Genomic DNA, 22,839 nt, shown 5'->3' with positions numbered 1-22,839 from the left:
CGGTCATGTTTTAAGGGGGGCAGTTGGTGCGTTATGGCTGCACAATTCATTAGCCACACTTTGCTACAGATACTATTGTGTGCAAAACATTTTCTTTTATGTTAGAGCTCTGTGTGGCACATTTTATCTTGTCATCCTTACTGCTAAATTTTCAGATTATTGTCATCTTTACTGCTAAATTTTCAGCTTATTGTAGTGTTCACCAGTGTTGCTAGCTTACCTTGTGGTAGAATTGTCCAATTCATTTTTATGATATGTTCTTCATTTATGAAGTACCTTGTGATTCTTGGACATAATTTGTTGGCCTTATTTTCCTGTGAGAATAAAACTGGCTATCTTTTGTATGTGCCATTATCCAGCATCACTACATCCAAGACAAAATATTTGTGGGCCTTGAACACGCTCCAATGACTTTTCCGGTACGGGAGAAGATTCTTGGACCTGGGGTGAGTTGTCTCTTGTGGTCTGTTGACATTCGTAAATAGACAATTTTTCAAATCGGCCTTTTTTCTGGATGCAAACAGCACTTGGGCGAGGCCTCTTGCACAAGTCAGGTGCCGGCCTTGCATGGGGAACAGATCTCACAAAAGGCAGCGCATGTGGTCATAGTGGTGAGATATAAGACGCGATTGAATTTGTGTGGCACATTGCTTATTTCTCGCATTTGCTTTCACTGCCCTTTACTGGCTCACCTGGCTACGATTATTGTACATCCCCAGACACAATGAGTGCAAAAGAAAGGCATCCGTTTGTGCCATGCTGTCTCGATCAATTCATGTGGCATCTTTTCCCACCACAATGGCTCGGGCACACATTCTCATGAAAAAGACTAACGCCAGGCTAATTTCATCTAAGGTGAATTTTAAATCAGCATAAAGTAGTGTTGTGAGAATAGTTCGTGACCCATGAATGTGAGCATTAAAACTAAACTTGCTCCTCTATGGGTGCAGGGTGCCTACCTTGATCACATCAAAACGACAACAGGTGCCAATGTGACCCTTCGTGGGAAAGGTTCTGGATTCTTAGACCCAACTTCGGGTAGGGAAGCATTCGAACCACTTCACATTCACATCACGTAAGTGTCAGTTTTTAGCTGTTCTCCATCTATTACCGTATTTTTGTGATTCTGAGCACCCCCTGCTATTTTTGCGAAAAAGAAGGGGTAGCCAGGGCTGCCAAGCGCGCTTGCTCACTCTGTCGTCCAGCTGGAGCCGTCTGAGTCCCGAGGTGGTGCTGTGGCAGCGGCGGCGCAGTCTCCGGCTTCTTGTGCATGGCTGCCTGAATCGGCGTGCGCGGCAGGTGTTTCTTGCTGCCGTGCGCTGATCCAGGCGGTCGTGTCTTGCGTTGCTGTGTTTCGACGCTACACGACAGATGGTGGCACAGGACGCCAAAAACTAAGCCTCTCCCCAAAACTAGCTGAAAGTGACCCTGATCAGCAGGCATGCGTTGCTTTTTGAACCCACACAAGCAGTAGGTTCATTGTCTCCACCTAGGTATCCGTGTTTTTTTAGTGTTTTCCAAATAAAATGTTATTTCTTGAGCCTGTCACATATTGCTGCAAAAAGAAGGTGGGGGAGGGTCATTTTAGATTTTTTGAATCTAAGCACCCTGTTCACTTTTGGCATCACGATCATAAAAAAAAGGGGGTGCTTAACCCTTTCAGGGTCGATTCTTTTCACCATATGCAACCGCCCAGGCTTGATTTTTTTTCGTGTAGATTCCAATTCTGCTGAGGGACCTATTTCGAAAAAAAATTACCGTAATTTTTCTAGGGTGATCGTAAAGTGAGAAAAAAATATTTTACGTTGGTTATATATACTGTTTATTCATGAATAACAACAATAAAAAAGGAAATAAACTTATAAGAATTAAAAAGTTGATGCATTGTTATACACATAGTTCAAGGCTTAGAAAATGCACACGAGAATATTTTGCAAGTCTCAAATGTTCCTGCTCCTACACTAATATTTACGTCCATAGCGTAATTGGACTGCGTAGGTGAGCACGCTCAAGAAAACTGTATGGTTGTGTGCCCGCCAAAAGTGCAAAATATGTGACAAACTTCCGCTAAGCGTCATCTTATCACCAACAAGAGGCAATTAGATTTCTCGAGTCTCAAAAAAAAAAAAAAAAAAAAGGAAAAGGAAAGAACAAAGGAAATGCATGCATGGTGACGTCCTCCCTATGCGCGCCTCTATAAGCATTAAACGAGCGAGAAACAGGCGGTCGCCCCTTTGAGTGATTACTAACGAGATAGCTATCAGTTTTGCGAGCTCAAGAAGCCGAAACTGCCCGTGGAACAAAACCCAAACCCTCGCCCGCCCACGCGCGCACCAATGCGCGAGCGGTAGTATATAGATGCGCTGGAGCAAACTAGCTCTAAAACAAACCATGCAACGAAAACCATGAGAGTGAGGCGCAAGAAAAAATTGACTGTATCTCCACATAGTGACAGCACATGCCAGGAAAGAAAAAGTTTGAAAATTGGCGCGCTTTTTAAACGTACAGACGGCGCCACAAATATACGGCATCGACCATTTTGGACTTGTTCGCGGCGCCGTATATTTACGTCATTGACCCTGAAAGGGTTAAAATCGAGTAAATACGGTATTATTTCTTTCAAGCTTGGAGCACATGTAGTGAACATGCCTGTAACTGCAGTGTGCCCAGTCTTGTACAGCAGTGCTGCCGTTGCCACTGTTTGCTGCCTCTGAAAGGCATAGCAGTTTAAGGGAGCGTTCTCGCCTTTCCTGATTTTGACCGTCTTTCTGCAGAATGTGTGCTTTTCTGTTTGTGACACAGGCTCTACTGCATAGATGAAGCTGGTGAAACCTGTGCTTCAGTATTTACTAGTGATATGTCAAAAAGCCTGGCCTTTGAGTGATGGCATCGAATGCTTGTGTGATCAATCTTTCTCTTGCTTATAAAGATGTGCTGGTGTTCATGAATATGGAAACGTGAGCACAGAAAAGGTACGAGGACAAGCAAGATGATATCATGTCATCTAACAGGAGCACATGTCCTGTCGTCTTCCTTGTCCTAGTACTTTTTTCATGCTTGTCGTTTCATATTCATGAACATGTCCCAACTCATCCAGCAACATACTTTGGGAATATACTGGTTTCTCTTAAAGCACACATCAGTGCCCTTACATCAATGAGTTGTCTGTTACCATATTTTTCAATCCCCTTTTGAATTCATTCTGTTTGCGTTAAACTATGCAATGAAACCTCATTATATTCAAACAGTTTAATACGAAGTAATTGTGGTTCCCCTTGAAATTTCCATAAAGACCCATAAGTTAAATTTCCTATAAATGGATATTACAAACTTTCTTTAGTTCATAATGAAGATTTACTGATTATTTCACACTGATGGGGCTGACAAACGGTGGCGCGAGACGCTACTTGACGCGACTGTTCAGAACTTGTGCAATCTGTCGGCTACCTGGCAACTCGCAAACTGGCCGCACTGCCAAGTCCACTCTTGCTCCATACAGCTGCCACCTTACCACTGTGCTCTGAGCACACAACATGCTGCACATTGGTGGAAGGTTGTGGTCGGCTATGGTGGAATGAAACATGACTCCAGAATGTAATTAATTTAAAAAATATGATGAAGTAATGGATTCTACAGTAGAACCTCGTAGATATGAGGGTTGATCCAGAAATAAGGTTCCCATCAATTTTAGGGATAGATAACATTGTTTATTCTCAGAAATTTACATCATTGGAAAGATGAAACTTTGCTCTATTTTTCTACATAATCGCCATCGTTTTGTACGTATTTTTATAGACTGTGCTCCAATTTCTGTGTCCCAATGTCGTAGAACTCTGCCGCCAACAATTTGAGAAAGCGTTTCACCTCTTCTTTGACTTCATTGTCGCTCCGGAACCATTGGCCACTCAAATGTTCCTTTAACTTGGGGAACAAGTGATAACCAGTAGGCGTGAGGTCTGGACTACACGTTGGAGGCGGGGGGGGGGGGGGGAGGGGGCACGACAATCTACCCAAAGTTTGTCAAAAGTTTCTGGGTTTGACAGGAGACGCGAGGTCAGGTGTTGCCATGAGGCAGCGCCAGTCGTCCTTGCCGACGGTTCTGGATAGCTCGCCTGAGTTTTCTTAGTGTTGCAAATGAAACATGAAACACCCACGTTTCGTCTCCCATAACAATGGAGTCCAACAATCCTTCCTTATCTTCTTGACACTTTTGAAGAAACTGGCGAGCACAGCCAAGGCATTTCTCCTTGTGGTCTGATGTCAATAGCCACGCTACTCATCGAGCACAACACTTTTGATACCCCAATTTTTCAGTCAAAGCTCTTTCCGCTGTACCGTAAGAACTCCCAGGAATTTGAGCAACAAGTTCACGGATGATGATCCTCCTGTGTTGAAGCACATTGCATTGGACCATCTCGATATCCGCCTCAGAAACTGACGGTCTTCCACTCCGTTCTTCATCGTGGACTTCCTTTCGACCGGCACCAAACTCTCTGCACCACTTTCTGATGTGTTGAATGAACATACACTTGTCGCCGTACACTTCTGTTAACTGAAGATGAATATCCACTGGTGGAGTCCCTTTGGCATGCAAAAAGCGAATTACGGAATGTATGTCGCACTTGGCAGGACCAACAATGAGAACCTCCATATTGGATGGCTGCTGAGCCAAGCATGAGCGGCGCAGCGAAGCGCGGCCAAGGGGAATCGAGAGTAGGGGAACAGCCGCGTGCAGCAGTGTTGCCCGATTTCGCCTCGCACCTTCCCGTGGGGCTGGAGCTCTTTGGGAACCTTATTTCTGGATCAACCCTCGTACAATCCCGTTTTGTACAATTTCCCAGTGCGAGTATTTGCTTAATGCACCGGTTAATGGATTCCTGGAAAACACGGAACTTTCTGCACCAACATTCAGTACATTGCTAAGATGCAGTCGTATGATATGTTTTCTGTTCGTTAAATCCAATGTAAACAAGTAAAGGTGCAGGGCCCATGCGATCAAGAGCAAGCAAGAAAAGAGCATCATGTGAAAATGTCAACATGCAGTCGGTTTTTTCTACAAGTACCAGCCAGTCTCACGGGTCGCCGCACCGTGCATGCACAGCTGTCGCCACCAACCCTGTTACGATAACCTGTTCATTTATCTAGCTGTTTGACCTTGCCTGTGGCTTAGTGCCCTTGGAAGCCTACTGCATACATTTAATAGGCAATAAGCCAAATGTGACGCCGTTCCATGCTTCCGGTTGGCATGAAGTGAGCCTGATGTTTCGCTCTGACGGCATTGTATTCTGGCATTGCCTGCCAGTTTGATTTCGTTTCGGTGTCCCGTTGCCATCTTAAAACAATACGCAATAAGAAAATTATAAAGCACCCTTCAGACCTCCTGGGCCCCTGCAGGTTGACACGCATTGGCATCTCTTGTCAAGTGGGCGCGCTGAAACTTACTACCAAAATGCCCCGCCCGAAGAGGCTGTTGACCAAGGCCAAATTCGAGTAGTGCAAACATAAGCTTGCCAAAGCCATAAAAACAATGTGTGTCAGCATCTCGTGCTGCAGTGCTTTGCGCAACACTTCACATTATGTAGATGTCAACTGCAATTGAGTATGCCAAATTTTCGAATGGCTTCGGATTGTACGTTTTCACGGTTGGTAAGTTTTTTCCAAAATGCATGAACAAGGTTCTACTGTAATAAGTAATTCTGGCTCCCCCTTCAGCTTAACTATAGCAACACTTTACTGTAATTCACTGTGAAAGGGCCTGCCTTCTTCAACCTTTTCAAGCTGGATAATAAGCAGTGCTGTTAAAGTTTACTTTGCATGCTTCCTTATGAGCTGAAAAAAATCTCCAGCTAAGTGACACTTCTGTTTTTGTTGCCAGGCATCCGACTTTAGAAGGGTTGCAAGCGGCCAAGTCACTGGCTATTAGCCTGATCCAAACAGTGAGTAGAGAGCCTATTTGTCATTTTTATGCATTACATTGTAACTATACTCTCCTAGTAGCGATTGTGAGTGTAAAGAAATTTGAGCAATGCTCTAACACCACTTTTGGCTAGTAAGAGCACATACAAGCAAGTTTTGTTGGCTGATTTGTGGTTGTGTGTTTGCAGACGCACACAGACTTTGCAGAGTGGCAGCAACAACAGCTGGCTGCCCTGACATTCCAGTCTGCCATGACCCAGGCTGCTGCTAATCAACGTAAGTGTTGCATATTACTTAAACATTTCAGTTTGATGTGCCCACAAGTCAATGTTGCCTTTGGCTAACATGATGTAGCCAGTTTGTACAAATCCGCTTGCTCATAACCTTGGTCAAAATTGTTAGTGCATGAACACCTAATGCGAATTTTTTAACTGCATTTGAGATACCACCGCCTGCTGTCCTTCCTTGGCTATGGTATTCTGCAGCTGAGAACAAAGCACCGAGGTTGATTCTTTGTTATGGCAATTGCATATCAATGAGGTCACAGCACAAAAATACTCATGTACAGAGAACACGTTAAAGAACACCAGAAAGCCCTGATTAATCCAGAGTCCTCCACTATTGCACCTCTCATCTCAGAACCCCTGTGTGGCTTTGGAATGTTAAACCAATTAAATAAATGAATTACTTTGAGCTGCTCACGTGTGCCTTAATGGAATATGGTCAGTGTAAGGTAAGGAGCTACATCTTCGACACTTGCAAAGGCAGAAACTATGTTGTGATGTGCCCAGTTATTACAAACAGTCTTTGATAGTGGGGTCCCTCTAAGTCTGGTCTAGTACATGGGGTATCGCACATGCAAGTACAGTGAACTCTCACTTGAGTGAACTTCAAGGGACCCAACGAAATAGTTCACTTAACTAGAAGTTCACTAAACTGAATATTCACTGGAACATGGAACAGCATAAGGCACAGCAGACATCGATTCAAAAGTGTGAAATGCAATTTATGGAGTTATATGTACATCAATACAGTCTACGCTCGTTACAGTGGACCTGCGCACAACGGACCTGCGTACAACGGACCTGCATATAATGGACCTGCTTACAACATACTTTTTGATACAACAGACCACATTTCAGCATTAGTTTGTTCTACTTATTTTATTCATGCAATGAATTAAGCTCTTAATGGACTGCGCTACAACGGACCATCGGTTACTGCGAACGAAATTAGCATCAATTTTTTAATAATCGGGCGCATAAAACGAGCTTTGGCTGTGTGGACAAGGGCTGAAGGGTCAGCCGACGATTGGGGCTCAATATTGAGCAGGCAAGGGAGGCAGGCGGGGCGGAAAACGTGCCGTCTTCTTTCACGTGCGAGGCACGGGGTGAGGGTTGCTAGGTGAGAGAGAGAGCAGGTTATACTCCGATGACTGCTGCTTACGGCGCGGCCGCTGTATCTTGAAAGTGATCTGCGAGATGGACAAAGTGCGCGCCCACGCAGACGCCGTATCTCGAAAGCGATCTGCGATGTGGACAAAGTGTGCGCCCATGCGGGTGCCGTATCTTGAAAGCGATCTGTGATGTTGACAAAGTGTGTGGGCAGCATATCTTGAAAGTGATCTGCCATGTGGACAAAGTGCACCGGCGCTGTATCGTGAAAGCGATCTGCAATATAGACAAAGTTCGCGCGTGCGCGGGGGCTGTATCTTGAAAGCGATCTGCGATGTGGACAAGGTGCGCGGGCATTGTATCTTGAAAGCTATCTGCGATGTGGACAAAGTGTGCACCCGCGCGGACCCCATATATTGAAAGCAATCTGCAATGTGGATAAGCTGCGTGGGTGCCCTATCTTGAAAGCAATCTGCAATGTATTTCTCACTAAATTTGGTCTTGGCAGCTTTTATAGCTCTGCCAGCGCAGTGGCTCAATTCTCTCCAGCTCGTTAGGCACACTCATAGCACTCTAGAGCGCTTGCATATGTAATTTATTGCGAAAGTCCATGTATTAACCTGTCCCCATTAACCGTACCCATTAACTTGTCCTTGCAGTCGCCAAACAAAACGAATATCTCTCTTTTATTTCGGTGAAGGTACCAGGCGAATCTAATAGGTCATGCATGAAAAAGTAAAAAAAAAAAAAGAGAAAAAAGAAAGAAATGACGACGGTGTAATAAGTTTTGTTACGCTTCTAAATCAGCCAGAAACATTAACACTTAAAATGCTGCCTATTCCTTCAACATATAAAATATGTGAAATGCAGAGCTCTCTTGGGACACTGGGAAACCTAGATACTACTTTTTACAAATTTTTACAATTTTTTTTAACGCTGTATTTGATCAACACGCATTTACCATCGCACATGAACTTGGTGGATTGTTCCCCTTATGTTCGCAAAATTGGACCTCAGTTGTAGTTGTAATTATGTCAGCGCAGCCGTCCAAGTTTTACACCGCTCGTAAAACAGACGAATAACGATGGAGCACTTGTATATGTATTATACTGGAAAATGCGCATTTAAACCACCCACTTCGAACATTGCCTACACATTGGCCATACCATGCCCATATCTTTCCCCCAATATAAACAATATGCCTTGTTTAGCTCACCGTGGACATAGGAGAAACAAACTATGGATCTCATATGATGCATGAAAATACATGGAAAAATCTGGATGTAGTAATTAGTATCTGCAACATTTCCATTTAAAGCAGGTAAGTTTCGCAATGCACTGCATTTAAAATTCCCTCTATTTTCACGGAATGTCAACCGTCTCTTGTGCTCTTTTAGGAGTCTGGGAAACATTTAGATTAGTGGCAGTATGACACTCTAGAACGCTTCAGTGAGCAACTTTCTGCAAAGGCTGTTATGAATCTGCACAGAATAAACATACATCGCTCGTCACTCGGAACATTACTTCGTACTTCGTACCCCACATATTTTACCCAGGATACCGGGGGAAAACAACTAAATGCAGTGTATACTGCATAAAAATTGGGAGAAAGCGACTATCAGTAACTGTTTTCAGAGCACATAAGACACAGTGCGAATTTTTGGTACACGTCACAAAAAAGTGGCCCTCATTTTTCAAAATACGGAATATCTGCTATTTCTTTCTCCTGCTGGGAAAGAAGTAATAGTGTAGCTCTTATTTAAAAACAGCCTGGAAATGAAATCGTCAAAGTCAGAAGCGACACATTCCTTTAAAAGAATTTTAAGTCAGTGTACTATTGGTATTGAAATGGCTGTGCATGTTCGACCAAGGTCATTTTCACTAGCATATCTATGATGTCGTGATTACACGAGACAGTTATACCTGAAAGAGGTTTGATTAAATAGTTGATGTACAGCCAGCACCCAGTCTATTCACCCCATAATGGCATGCACCGCTCGTGTTGTCGTTGCGAACGTTCTGTATACCGTTGTGGACGAGACATAGTCAACATCGACCGCCTCAAGACCTACTATGTCATAGTGACAAGCTGTTAGGTTGCTGGGTGGCCCCCTTTTCGTTTCCGGGGGTAATTGTAGAGAAGGATTGGAATGATATAATGGATCATCCTCTTCAGTGCTTTTGCTCGTAAATGCCACTCTCACTTGGAGTCCATGCTCTGCCTAGACTGTCACCGCTGCGCTGCTCCTAGTCCGGTCAAATAAACACCTTAACATTGGTAATATACGGATACTGCAACGCTACATAGGCTATCTCTATTTAGAGATTAAATACCTAGTTCTAGCATTTGATAAACCAATGATTTCATGCCGCAAGGCACGCCAGTCGTTAGGCGCGGCTGAGTGTAACGCTTTATCTGGACCTTCCCCTCACCCACAGGGTAAATGTACCAAGCTGATTGTGTTTTTGAATACGGAAATAGCGGTCCCAAGAACGTGGGCATGATGCAAGTTGTGCAAGCTGACATTTGTTAGGACGGTAACTGCCCAACGTCAGACGTTCTCCGCAACACGAGTGTGTATGCCCAATCCCACGTGTCGTCCGCTATAGGGCGTCCTGAGAAGGCACAAAAGACGATCCTCGCTGTCTAAGCAGGGGATGCGGAGTAAAGAAAAGCATTACTTATGTGGTCACTCTATTAAGACGGAAAATTTAGCTTCAGCTGTAGTTTTGTTCTACTTTCCAGCATGCAGCCAAAAGTACATGCTTTCAAAAGTGGAGGGGGGAGGGGGCAAAGGACATACTTTGACCCCCCATTTTTGAAAGTGGTGGGGCAAGTGCCCCTCTTGCCCCCTCTGCCCCCGGTAGATACGCCTATGGCCCAGTGCTGGTAGCTTCGTGTGCGCTGTGCTTTCGAGAATTAGTTTGCATTGAAGCGAGAGATGACACGAAGGTCAGTTCGCTCACTGCTGCTGCTGCGCTTATCTTGCTTACTTTGCTATCGCAATCGATGCCTCACCTTTCGGGAGAAACTGACTTTTTCGTTTGTTTTTTTATTTTGGACGTTCGTCACTCACTCTTTGACATAAAGTTGTTAGACATCGCAACGAAAGCTTCGGAAGTGAAGCGTTTCGGATATTATGGACTTACGATAAAATGGACATTTTTTGTCGGATTATCAGGGTCCATTGTAACGAGAGTATATATGAAGTGCATAAGTTACTTTGCTGCTTAAAAAATATAATTTTAATTTGCGCTGGTGCTCTTAAAACGCAAGAAGTAATAAAGCTGTCCAGAGAGTATGTTTTCGGGCATTTCCCCTGGCACAGCTTGTTGCTGAGACATGAAGTCTCGCAACTTTCCAAGGCATCCTACAGCCTCAGTTAGAACTACAGGATTTGAATCTGCCGCTGACATTGCATCTTCTTCGTCACATTCTTCTTTATTGGGATGAACGCTGGAAACAGTTTCCAGATCTGACAGTTCAGCTCAGGTAATGAGGTCACTGTCACTGCACATAGCTGCCGCTGAAGGGCTGATTTGGGGGCGGCGAGCACCAACTATGCCAGTGCTGCAGAGTGCAAAACTTCCTTGAACTGATTTTAAAAAATGAGCCCACGTTCACTGATCAAGTTTGTTCAACTGAAGTATTTGCTATTCAGAAATTTGCTTAACTGAAAGATTTTTGCATAGGAAGACTGCCGGGCATTTTTTAAAAGCTTGTTATTCTGAAATATTCGTTAAGCCAACGTTCATACAACTGAGAGTTTACTGTAGCACTTGCAGAAAGATATGTTTCTTTCAGCACAGTATGTGCAGTGTAGTATTATTAGCAGCAGTAGTTTCACTTTAGATTCTATAGCACAGTCAAAATTACGGTAAATGTGTAAGCATGTGCCAAGGACCCACTACGTGTGAAGATTGTGAGATCTGAGAGTACAAGACGAGCTTATTGTTTATAGCTGTGCAAGGTTTCTATCAACTGCTTTTGTATGTGATGGTGCTGTGCCCATATTTTTTGGCTGTTTTCTCGCATATGCAATGGTGCGTTGCCACAATGCAACGTAGAACTGGCATCAGGTGCACCTGTCATCACAGGCCTGGGCCAGGTCTTCCAGCCTGTTGCAACTGCAGGAGAAGTGCAAGCTCAGGGTGAGGGCATGGTGTTGTTCCTCATTTTGACACTGTTTAGTTGGTTGTTTTGCTGCTCTTGGCATGCAGTTTCCATTATATTCAGTGCACCTAGTCTTCATCACACTCTGCATTGTTGCAGGCTGAACAGATTATTACTGGTGCTAGGTGGTAGCCATTTGTTCTTTGAGCTTCTTTTTGTTCCTTTTTGTTATCATTGTGCCTCTAAGCTAAGCTGTTGCTCGTAATTTTTTTCACCAGTACTCAATTCACTGTAATCACATGGTTGTGTTGGCTGTAAAAGCCTGTTCTGCATTCCTGTTTTGTAGTGGCAGTGTTTACCAAATGATCAAATCAAATTTTTCTTTGTTCTTGTAATTGTCACTCAGTAAAGTTGCTGCCTAGACAATCTTCTGTGCACCGGGATCGTTTTCACTGAACACTGTGTTGTCAAGATATGGTGCACGCTCACAATCGCTGCTTCTGCACGAATGCTTCCAGTTGCACCAGCTTCAAATGGATTTGTGGGCATACCAAAGTGTAAACAGTTAGCTTTGCTGATGGAGAGAAACTGTGCCATGTCAACGCATCTCGGAGCTGTTGGCCATCAGCGCACAGGACAATGTGATGTGATGTCAGAGCAGCTAGTGTGCTCAGTTTTTGCACTGTGCTTCTGTTGTGGCTGCAGGCATTCTGGTGAGCCCTGGGGTGATGGGAGCCCAGTCAGCATCCTTTGTGCTGCCCATGTCACAAGGCTTGCCTTCAAGTGAGCCACTGTCTCGAGTTCTCTCTCTTTCTCCATTCATACTTTCTGCTTTTTGAGCTCTTGTTCTAGTGGTCAGATGAATCTGAGTAACGTAATAACTTGCCGCAAAAAAATGTATGATGACCAGCACATGTACAGTTGGTCACAAATGTTTATGGGACATGGATTCCATGACAAATGTGGATTTCTGCTCGGATAAGATTTAATGAATCACTCTGAAAGGCTAAATAATGTCGTGTATGGTTTTGTGGCTGGCTGTACATAGCTGTCCAGCTATAGCTAGTGGTAGCAGCTAGGGCAATCAAACAAGCTTAAATATGTCAAGGGATTTGAGTTTGATGACCTGAGCATAATGGTTTGTACATAAAGAAGGTGCATAAGACTGTAGAATGGGTAAGGGGATCGTTCTGATGCTTTGGGGACCGGTAGAGAAGGACATTGCTTTGACATGGAGCAAGGTGTAGTCAAGACAACGGAGGCCATCTTTAAGAAGGTGGCAAAAGATGGCTTCACTCATGCTTTTAGGCTTGGTAGAAACGATGGGGCGCATGCATTTTTCTTTCTGGGCAGCAAACAGAAAGGGATAAAAGTGCCGCTGCATAATTTTCAGAAATAAAGGTTCCAGAGCATCAACCTCAGTCTTTATTGAACAACTCTTATAGGAGCTGTAGCAGAGGCTTATAGAACTCATTATCCATAAGCCATTGCTTATAATTCGGTTTGATCAGTTCTCAGAGCCATCTCCCATACGTAGTCCTCATTCCTGGGCAGAGCCATATTGTGGTGCACGTTCACTATAGGTACCAAAGCATAACATTGGATTGCTCATGGTGCCTTGAGGTGTAGGGCACCATGCTTAGGTGGTTTGGAAGGCGTAAATGTCACTCTCTCCTTAAGTGCTTATAGGGAGTCATTAGCACCCTGAGAAAGATTATAGGAAATGGACAAAGCACACAGAGGAATTAATAGAGAGTTTTAGAATAGGAGCCCCAATAGTTTGGTGCCCCAAGGAGCTTTTCAGGTGTTAGCGTTGGGGCACGCAGGAGTAAAGAGCTTTAAAATAGGGCTTTGCATTTGCGGATAGCGCCTTGCACCGACAGTGCCACCACGGCGTCAAAGGAAAGGTATTAAAAATAATTAAATAAAATATACCATTTTGTGATAAGAATAGTAATTTTGACTTTTGTGTATTCGTGTTTAATTACAATTTAGAGGTTATTTGTAAGCAAACAGTTGGTTGTCCTTAGTTTTGAGTAACCAATTTTATGTGCCTTCACCAGCCAAGCTAAGCCATGTTAGGCCTACGAGCCATAAATTCCACAATCGAATTCGGAGTCGGCGGCGTCAATCTTCATAACACACCCCAGTTGAGAGAAAGCGATAACGGCAGTCACTTCTCCTAGCTTGTGAACTTCACGCGTTACCACGAATCGAACCCAGTTTGGTGCTAGGTTAGAGCCGTTGCTTCGATGGGTGCGACTATATTTGTTTACGCAAATCTTTTGGGGCAATTTTTGGGGCTCTCTCAGAATCACTGAAATAGCTTGCCCGACGCAAAACCCAAACACAGTTTGTGTCTCGTGCATGCGCAGTGGCTTTAACGCTATTTCTTTGGGGCTCCAAACCATTTGGGGCCTTTATTCTAAAACTCTAATAGATGTCCTGTATAGCAATGATGTGAAATGTGGGTGGGGCAAAAATATGGGGAGGGGGTTGTGTCTGAGAGTTCTTGTCAGGTTTGGTTTGATTTCAAGTGCAAATCATGTTGATGCACACTCCTTCTAGCGCTACAGCTCACTGTTGACGTTGACCTTGTTATATTTGGGCTGTTGTGGCACAGTTGAAGTTCTTGGAAGTTGCCACGTTCTGTCTTGGGTTCATAGTCGTATCTCTACCAATAAGCAATCAAATACTAGACTGGAACTGACATTCATATTTCTTAATGTCCTTCAGGAACTTCAAGGTGGTGTTCAGGGTGTCTACCAACTGGGAAAACCGGGAATTCTCAGGGATTTTGAATAGTCTGGAAATACTCACAAAAAACTCAAGGAAGTTCTGCTTCTATTGGGGAAAATTAGCTGTAATGTTATTAAAAGGGAACGAAAGTTGTGCTAATGCTGGCTCGAGGAATAGAGAGGAATTATAATGAATCTACTTTGACACCATATCGTCGGCTGGAGGAGTTGCCAGTGTACAGTCAACAACCGACTTTCTGGACGCCCAATAATTTGGACAGGTTCGCGGCACCGCCACGCATACCCCATAGAGTCGGTGTATAAGCATGTAGGAAATTTCGGATGCAAGGACTCTTCACCGTCCGATTTTCCAGACTTTTTGTCGTGACTGCAGGTCCAAAATGGCATTAATCAAAGCCAACACCGGCGCCATTTTGAGTACCTCTCCGCCTCGAACCGGCGTTCTCGCACAGATCGGCTGGCAGCTGTAGCCACCATCAAGGCAATGCTAGGCCCTAGCTGCTTCGACATTCGCTCTTAAGGTTCTTGCCGTTCGGTACCGTGTTTTTCATTGAAAGAATTCGCCGCTGACAGCAATGGCACTGACTCCGCCTTTGTGGTTCTCGCGAATGGCTTTGAAGCTCAGAAAGCACGGCGCATTGCATAATGCTGGTTCCCGAAAGTTAGCGTCGCCTTAGTACAGTAATGTTACGCGGTGAAGCATACGCGAAAGTATTGCAGTGAAGCATAACAAGCGTGAGAAGGAGCAATTGTTATGGGACATGGTATGTATTCCTTAATTGTACATGTGTGCACCTGCCATCTCCTGTCACAGTATGAGCACCGATATGCCTAATAAGTGTACTGGCAGGCATTCAGAGCTTCTTCAGTTGTGCCTTGGCAATTTGAGCCCTCCAGGCAGTAAAAGACGTGCATTCATTTTCTCGAGCTGCTCAATTTTCGTATCTTCTCATGGCCCCTAAAGTGTCCGAAAAATCGGACGTTGACCGTGCAACTGATCAAGAGGATGCTTCAAATGGTGATGCGGCGAACACGCGGAGGCAGGAGGATGGGAACAGAAAGGACCTATGCATGGAGGAATGAACAGGAAAGGAAGTGTGCCGCCACTTCTATAAAGGAGCTCAAGCTCAAAAAATAAAGTGTTGGCTGACGCCAGGATGCAGGTGTCCCTCATCTAAACCAAAATCAACTCTTTAAAGCAGCGAAACACAACACTGAGGCATTGCGTGCAGGCTGAGAATATGTCAGAACAGTTGAGGTTGACTTAAAAGCTGTTGAGCGAGAATCTCACTTGTGACAAAATTTGGGCCTCATGCCAATAAGCTTGCTATCAATATATAGAAATAGCTCATATTCGAAAATAATTGCTTCTGTATGCATCTTCTTTTTATTTGAAATTTAAGAATGTTCAACTCTATTCGCAATTGCTTTTGCCATTTTCTTCGAACAAGTTTTATTTTCTGTGCATTGCACTAACCCCTCCCTTCTGTTTTCTTTTTGAATAAAATAAACACTACTCCTTGCTAGATAAACTGGGTTAAGTGTTTTTTTTTTTTTATTTTTTAACCTGCTTAGAGAGTGACAGCATCAGGCGACATGGTGTCAACCCGTCTTCTAAAAGAAAGTTCTGTGTCACTTAGGGAATTTTACAAAGCCACTCAGGGAAAACCTGGAAAACTCGGAGAATTTGGAAATATCAACTTGGTAGACACCCTTGTGTTGCTGCCAGTTTTTCGTTTCTTTTTTGTTTTCTGGCTTATCGAACCTCTTCTCACAGTAAGAGAGGCTTTTTGGTATTGCAGAAGCCTAATTTATTAGTAAGGCTCAGCTTATTCAATGTTCAAGGATCCAGTTACCCGCCGCTGTTGCTTAGTGGCTCTGGTGTTGTGCTTCTAAGCAGGAGGTTGCGGGATCAAATCCTGGTCACGGCGGCCGCATTTTGATGGGGGCGAAATGCGAAGACACCCGTGTACTTAGATTGAGGTGCACATTAAAGAACCTCAGGTGGTCCAAATTTTCGGAGTCTCCCACCACAGCATGTCTCATAATCGGTTCATGGTTTTGGCACGTAAATCCCCATAATTTAATTAAGAATCAAATTAACAAGCTTTTGCCGTACAGCTTTCCATAGCGAATCTTTGTGGACTCATACTCACCTCACCCGTAATATGTAACAACCTGTCCATAACATCTAACTAGCTTGTTGAGGCTTTAAAATACCTTTTGGGAGCCCTGGTACCCTTTGCTCATCTGAGATGTAGGAGGAAATACTTCATCTGTTTTCAATTAAACATACTATTGAACCTATGTTAATCTAACACTTCAGTGCTTCCAAGCAGTGTTTTCTGGTTTCATTGCTGTGTATGTAAAGGATGATGGGGCATATTAAAATTTAAGCTCACTTGTAGCACTATAGGCACTGTCTATCTTCTTCAACTATTTACCCTCCATGGTGCCATATATGAAGAAAATAACTAAAAAAATTATTGCTAACTTGTTGCGCTTACTAAACTACTTCTAAACCATTGTCCATAAACGAATTTGTTTATTTCAGAAATAAACTAAAAATGTGTATATTACCATTTGGTAACATTGCACCATAATGTAATGCAAATCTATGCTCTTCACTGTCACTAAGTATGCACTTTATGCATACGATGGCCATTTGTAGCGTAATCTAACTTTCATTTATATACAAATATATCGAGAAATAATCCCGATTGCTATTGAAGAATGTGTCTTGCATGCTTTCAGAGGTGCTTATTTGTAGCACTAATTGCACTGTGTGTTATGGGTGATGATAGAGGTTTTATAGGTGGAGCACAATGGGGGATTATTTCTTACTGATCTTTCAGAAAGTGGCGCTTGAAGTAGTACCGATTGTCTCCCACATACGAGTCTGTGTTAACGCTCTTTGGGGTCAGCTTACGAAAACGGTTAGGCAGTCACATTAAATCTGAGTAAACTCCTAAATGCTAGATGCATTAAAAATGGACTCTGTTGATTCAGAAGAGAATGAGCCAAACTGGAAAATTTTAGGAAAAAGTCTGAATGCTAGAACCACTAACGTACCAAGCATTCACAAACACAAATGTGAGTGCCTTGTTATTGTGTGGTAAGCTACGCTTTAAAAAAATTCATGCTTGTATTTCTGATTGCTGCCATTGCATATATTCTTACAGAATGCCTGTAACTAAGAGGCAACCAAAAGGCATAAAAGTAGGAACCTTACCACGTCTGACAGAAGGAGGCCAAATCTTACGCACTATAGCACCATGTTACCATACAATTACAAACATGAATTCGAATGCCTCATGTGCATATGGAATGCCAAGACTTTCAAGTGATGATCACATGTCCGTCTTTTATTGCTCATTTTGTATGTAATTTTAGTGTTCATGCAGCTGAGACAGGTAAAAAAGGGTTACCAAAAGAAAACTTGAAAAGACGACGATCAGCACACATGCTACCACATGGATGGGAAATTTGCAGGCACTGCTTCCTAAAGGAGAAAGGCTGAACTAGCAACATTGAATAATAGGTACTTTTCCAAACAGTTGCTCAGTGAGTTAGTAAAAAGATACCAGCTTGTGGGTCCTGGGCGCTGGGTAGAATGCAGTATGTTAACCAACGGTAATGCCAACCCATAGATAAATGTATACGTGTCTTTTACTCTTGTGAGCTTTCTGTTTTTCACAGGCCTTCCAACTTCTTTGATAACTTGTGCTTGACTCTTTACTTTTTGTACCGTTTCTCCTTTTGAGTGTTGCTGATACCTTTTTGTCTGAGGCTTTTGTTTCTTGTCATTGAACTCTATGCTGTCTGACCATGTTGACTAGATGCACTCCATAGACATTTATGTTGATTACTGTATTTACAAGATTCTAATGTGCCTCGAAATCTAACATGCTCCCATTTTTGATGGTTTCAATGTAAGAAAATAATTTGCACCTATACCTGATGCACACCCTATAGCATGCTTCCAATATTGTATTCATAGTCAGAACAAAATGAGACCAGCAGGATTCACCTTGACAGAATGTAAATTTATTCACACTTAAAATGTCTGTCATCTCTGCTAGCTTGTTATTATGGTCTATAAATCGTGCTTTTCCCAGTACGGTCCACTGCACTTGATATTTCACATTTATTGAATGATTCTGCAATCATGAATGCTACAGTGGCCAACATCTTGACCATCCACTTTGCTAGGTTGTCTTGTTATGAATGCAATTCAATAAGATGTCAGAAGCCTGAAATGCAGCTCCATAACTGCAAGATCAGCAAATAAAATGGCTAGGCTTGTGTGAATATAATTTTTTTAATTTGAAGCAAACTAACCAACAAATGAATCCTAATTAGTGCTGAATAACTTCAAAATGAATAGTTCGAATAGCTGTGCAGCTTGCATAAAGCTTTAACTAAGTGCCAGATGTTTAGAAATCTAACTTGTTTTACCTCTTGCAAAGAAGGAAATAGACTCATCTTGATTCAGTTTATTTTGAAAGCACTGTTTCTCTTCATGCAGAAATGCAAGTTCCATCTTTTACAATGCCAGCAGAACTGGGAATTCGTTTACACGCTTTTGCTCACAGTTGTGCTTTACTCTGTGGGGTTCTCATCCATGCTCTTGGGACAAAGGAACAACAACACAGTAGTGCAAACAATCACAAGGGCATTTATTGCACCTTTCATAGACTAATGCCTGCTCGCCGAGCTGTTATCCACAAAACATGCTGATGGGCGTGCGATAAATCGTGGAAGTCCGACTCACCGCGACCGAATAACGAGCGAATATGTTCACCCCATGCTGGACACCAACGCCTGGTTGTTTGTGTGTACGGTCACGTGAACAGTGGCATGTTCACTGGCATGTTCAAACGATCATGTTCGTCCATTCTGAGGTAGGCCTCGCGAGACGGTCTCACAGAAGCATGGATCGGCGCATGTGCAGAACGTCCACGCAGACGTCCGCGCCGCTTGCCAACCCCGAGCCAAAGAGGAGGAGCCTTCTCCTTTTTGCGCCATGTAACCCCGCCGTTAGGTGGCGTTAGCAGAGCAACACTTGCGCCATCTCTCGTACTACCCTGCAAGCGTACCGACCGCTGCAGTGAAGCCACGTGGCGAAGCCGGATTACAGGATATGGGAGATATGCGAGAAAACAGCATACCATATTTACTCGTATAATGATCGCACTTGTCAGAAAAATTGCCGCAAAATCAGGTGTGCGATAATTACGCGGGTTAAATTTCCTGCGAAAAACAAAAAAAAATTATCTTCCCGCGTTTGCTGCGAGACATCAAAACAAAAATGGCTGCCGGCGGAGCAAGCCGAACGCGCCGAACGCGATTTTTTTTTCTTCACCTGAGTACATTACGTGCATTGAAACAGTTTCTTCCGTATCAGTAAGGAATAATACGTTAGTATCTGCAAGCTTGCGGCAATAACATAGCCATGTCCACTTTGAGGGGACAGAAACAGATGGGCGCGCTTAGCTGCCAGTGACATAGAAACACATGTCCGGCATGCTGCGGAAACTGCGGCATCTGTTTTCAGTACTAACCTAATACGGCACGTTTCCGCTAAGGGTGAGCGAATATCTTAGCTGTGTTACAAGCGTCGGCGTATGAATAGGGTACACTTTTAACGTGGCTACTATCATTGGCGCTCGCGATTTGTTGCGTGCCCACGAGTGCAGATGAAAAGAAACGAAAGGCGCCTTTTTTGTTTTTGTTGACCACAACCATTATAAAGCCTACCCATAATAAAGGCAAGTTTGGTTGTACCTCTTTTTGTCATGGAAGTGCGGAAAGTGATGAAAGTAATGAAATGAGGCATCTACTTAAGAATGTTTGGTGCGTGCAGACTGCTTGGTTTGTCTTGAAGAGTCGTTCGCGTAGCATTCAACAGATGGTAAGCGCAATCAATATTAGCTAGACTTGGCACACGACATATCGCTGCGGCAAGTTCGGGGTGCGATTTTACACGGGAAATTAAAAAAATCGAATTTTGACGACGAATTTCAGGGGTGCGATCATTACGCGAGTGTGATCATTATGCAAGTAAATATGGTATCGGGGGACGCGTGAGAGTCGCGCATTACCACAACTCTCATCGAAATTTCCTAATGGTTGAGGCTGCGGTAGTGTTTCATGTTCACCCATGGTGTGTTGTTAAAAAGTATGACCTTGACTGCGCGATCCCAGCAGTTGGGTTGTGCTATCCATATGCAGGTGAGCTTAACGAGCTCTGTCCAGTAAGTGCTCTGAACGCATGCTCGCTGCTTCTGCGACCCTCAGTTTAGACCACGCGTGTGATCTGAGGTACAGTCACCAATAAGCGGCAAACTTCTGGTGGTGGTTTTTCAGCCAGCCCATTGCGACACCCGCCTTGGCTGTTAGGCCTAACCATTGCTGTTTCGCCGAGTGTCGGCAACCAAATTTATGGCTTGATTTGTTTAGTGCGAAGTCAACACAAATCAACTTGCAGCAGCCATTGGTCTCTCAAGAGGCTGGGAAACCATTTTGCCAGCGAAAGGGAGAGTATGAGGGACAAACTGAAAGCCAATAATTTTCTTCTGCCGCCATATTTAATGTTGTCATGTGTCTGGATCACGCCTGAATAATCTAGCCAGATACGTTATGGCGTCCATAACTGCTGTATGTATCTGTATGTATGTGTGTGTGTGTCTTTTGTATGGTTCAAAATAGAAGGTAATGGTGGGTGAGATTAATGCTTGAATAATTGAGCAAGTGCGAAAGGCAGTCAGCGACTGTAAATTACTTGTCTTGGCTATGAGCCATGCGATGCGACTTGCTCACGACACCAAAACTGTTGATCAATTGTTTGAGAATACTTCAGAAATTGTGAATATTGAAATTTGAGCCAGATCGTATATTGAACAGCATAATATTCAATCAAATATTCGAAAATATCAAATAAATATTCACACAAGCCTAAATATAATCCATGATAAATGTTATTTGTGCACCACTTGAAACGAGGACTAGGAAATGACAGACACAAGCTTAGCCCTCATTTCAAGCCGTGCGCAAATAATATTTATTATGGATTGTTACCAACCAGCCCAAACCAGTGCCCTCCTAAATATAACTTCCTCAAATAAGTTTTTGTAATGAAAGCGAAGTGCTATTGTCGGCACCTTGTGTAAAAAACTTGTTCTGTCGCCATCTTATGATGACAGTGGCAGTCCTGCTGGCAGTTACAGTAGCCAGTGCCGTGAACACTGCTTCAGTTTTGTATCAGATAGTAATGGCAAAGGGAATTTTTGGATTCATTTTGTTCAGGAAAATGTGTATGTTAGAATCATGTAAATACGGTAATTATTCACTTGCTTTCTTAAGTGCTTGGGAATGTTTAGTGCAAGGGTGCCTGCTGTCTGAGTAGAATGAAGAAGACATTTTAGTGTTTGAGGAGACCATCTGCTGAGTTTCTTCAGTTTCACTGTTCTTGGTCTAACCTTTTCCCTTCAGGTGGGATCAGCTGCTTCTTAGCATTAGGAGTTTCATTGTGCACACGGTGTGTTGTGTTGGGTGCCCGTAAATCAGCAGGGTTTGTATTCAAGATTTGTACTAGTGTGTGTGCATTTCCTAAGTGGCTTGGTCCTTGAGCTGGCTCTAAAGCAGGGGTTCTCAAGCATGTTGGTCCCAGGAAACCCTACTCAGCTCCATGAAGTGCCGAGGAACTCCCCCCTTGTAGAGAGGCTATGTGAAGTGTGCAACACGTTTGGGGCAAACAGTGATAGTGGGCAGGGTAATGTAGAATAATAGAAGCTAGGTGTAGCACACAACACATTTGGGGCCAACGGTGGTGGTGAGCAGGCTATTTTGACGGTGATGTGCAACCCACGTGGTGCAAACTGGGTGCAGTCGTCATGAGCCAAGACAAGGCAACATCGCAACCAAGGCGTGCTGAGAAAGAATGACAGTTTTCGGAGCATATTACATGGGAACACTTAAAACATTTCATGAAAAGTGGTTTTGGAATTAGTGCCGACTCTGACGATGGTAAAACCTTGTTAATTTGGATTTCACGAGACTGAAAAAAAATCTTCAAATTAACAAAATGTAGAATTATCAAGGGTAACAAAACAATAAGCAAATGGTTACTATGGCAACACGCTTTTATTTACTGAATGAATCAGCAGATCCCGTTTCTATGCATAAAAGCATTGTGGAAGCTGCAGTTTTCATCATCTTGTGACTCATTAGTGCTCACAGTGGTGAAGGCCTTGCAACTTCATTTGCAGCATGGCAGTGGCACGTCTTCATCTGAAAAACGTTTTTCACTACCGTGCATACATCCTGATTATTTCTTTGCCAGTGAGCTGGTCGCCAAGAAAGCGTCCATTCATCATGCTGTAGCTGGCGCTTTTCATCCTCAACAGCTTTGCACTGAGTCAAAGTGAAACAACTGTTTCTCACAACTGCTGCGGACAAAACCGCGGTTACTATTGACGTGATCATGGACTGCAGTTCTGAAAGCAGGCGGCTGGCGCATGCTCCAAGTCAAAATAAAACAACCATTTTCTGCAACAACTGCGGATGAAACTGCGATTGATATTGATGCGATCACGAATGGCGACTATGCAGTTTTGAAGGCACGTGGCCAACGCGCACACTGAGTCAAAACGAA

At 43.5% G+C, this 22,839-nt stretch overlaps 1 protein-coding gene across 2 annotated transcripts in view; it reads left to right on the top strand.

The window, feature by feature from the left end:
- LOC126543003 (uncharacterized) overlaps positions 1-22,839 on the top strand; it is a 68,759-nt gene that overhangs the window by 10,023 nt on the left and 35,897 nt on the right. For both annotated transcript variants that reach the window (XM_055077560.2, XM_055077561.2), the window contains exons 6-11: positions 360-446; positions 951-1,075; positions 5,876-5,936; positions 6,105-6,192; positions 11,379-11,462; positions 12,130-12,207. In XM_055077560.2, the coding sequence (XP_054933535.1) occupies positions 360-446; positions 951-1,075; positions 5,876-5,936; positions 6,105-6,192; positions 11,379-11,462; positions 12,130-12,207 (523 nt within the window). The remainder of the gene's footprint in view (positions 1-359; positions 447-950; positions 1,076-5,875; positions 5,937-6,104; positions 6,193-11,378; positions 11,463-12,129; positions 12,208-22,839) is intronic.

This window comes from Dermacentor andersoni, chromosome 2, assembly GCF_023375885.2.
Source record: "Dermacentor andersoni chromosome 2, qqDerAnde1_hic_scaffold, whole genome shotgun sequence".
NCBI classification, from domain to species: domain Eukaryota; kingdom Metazoa; phylum Arthropoda; class Arachnida; order Ixodida; family Ixodidae; genus Dermacentor; species Dermacentor andersoni.
The sequence above is the reverse complement of the archived record's forward strand: the minus strand, read 5'-3'. Positions and strand labels throughout refer to the sequence as shown.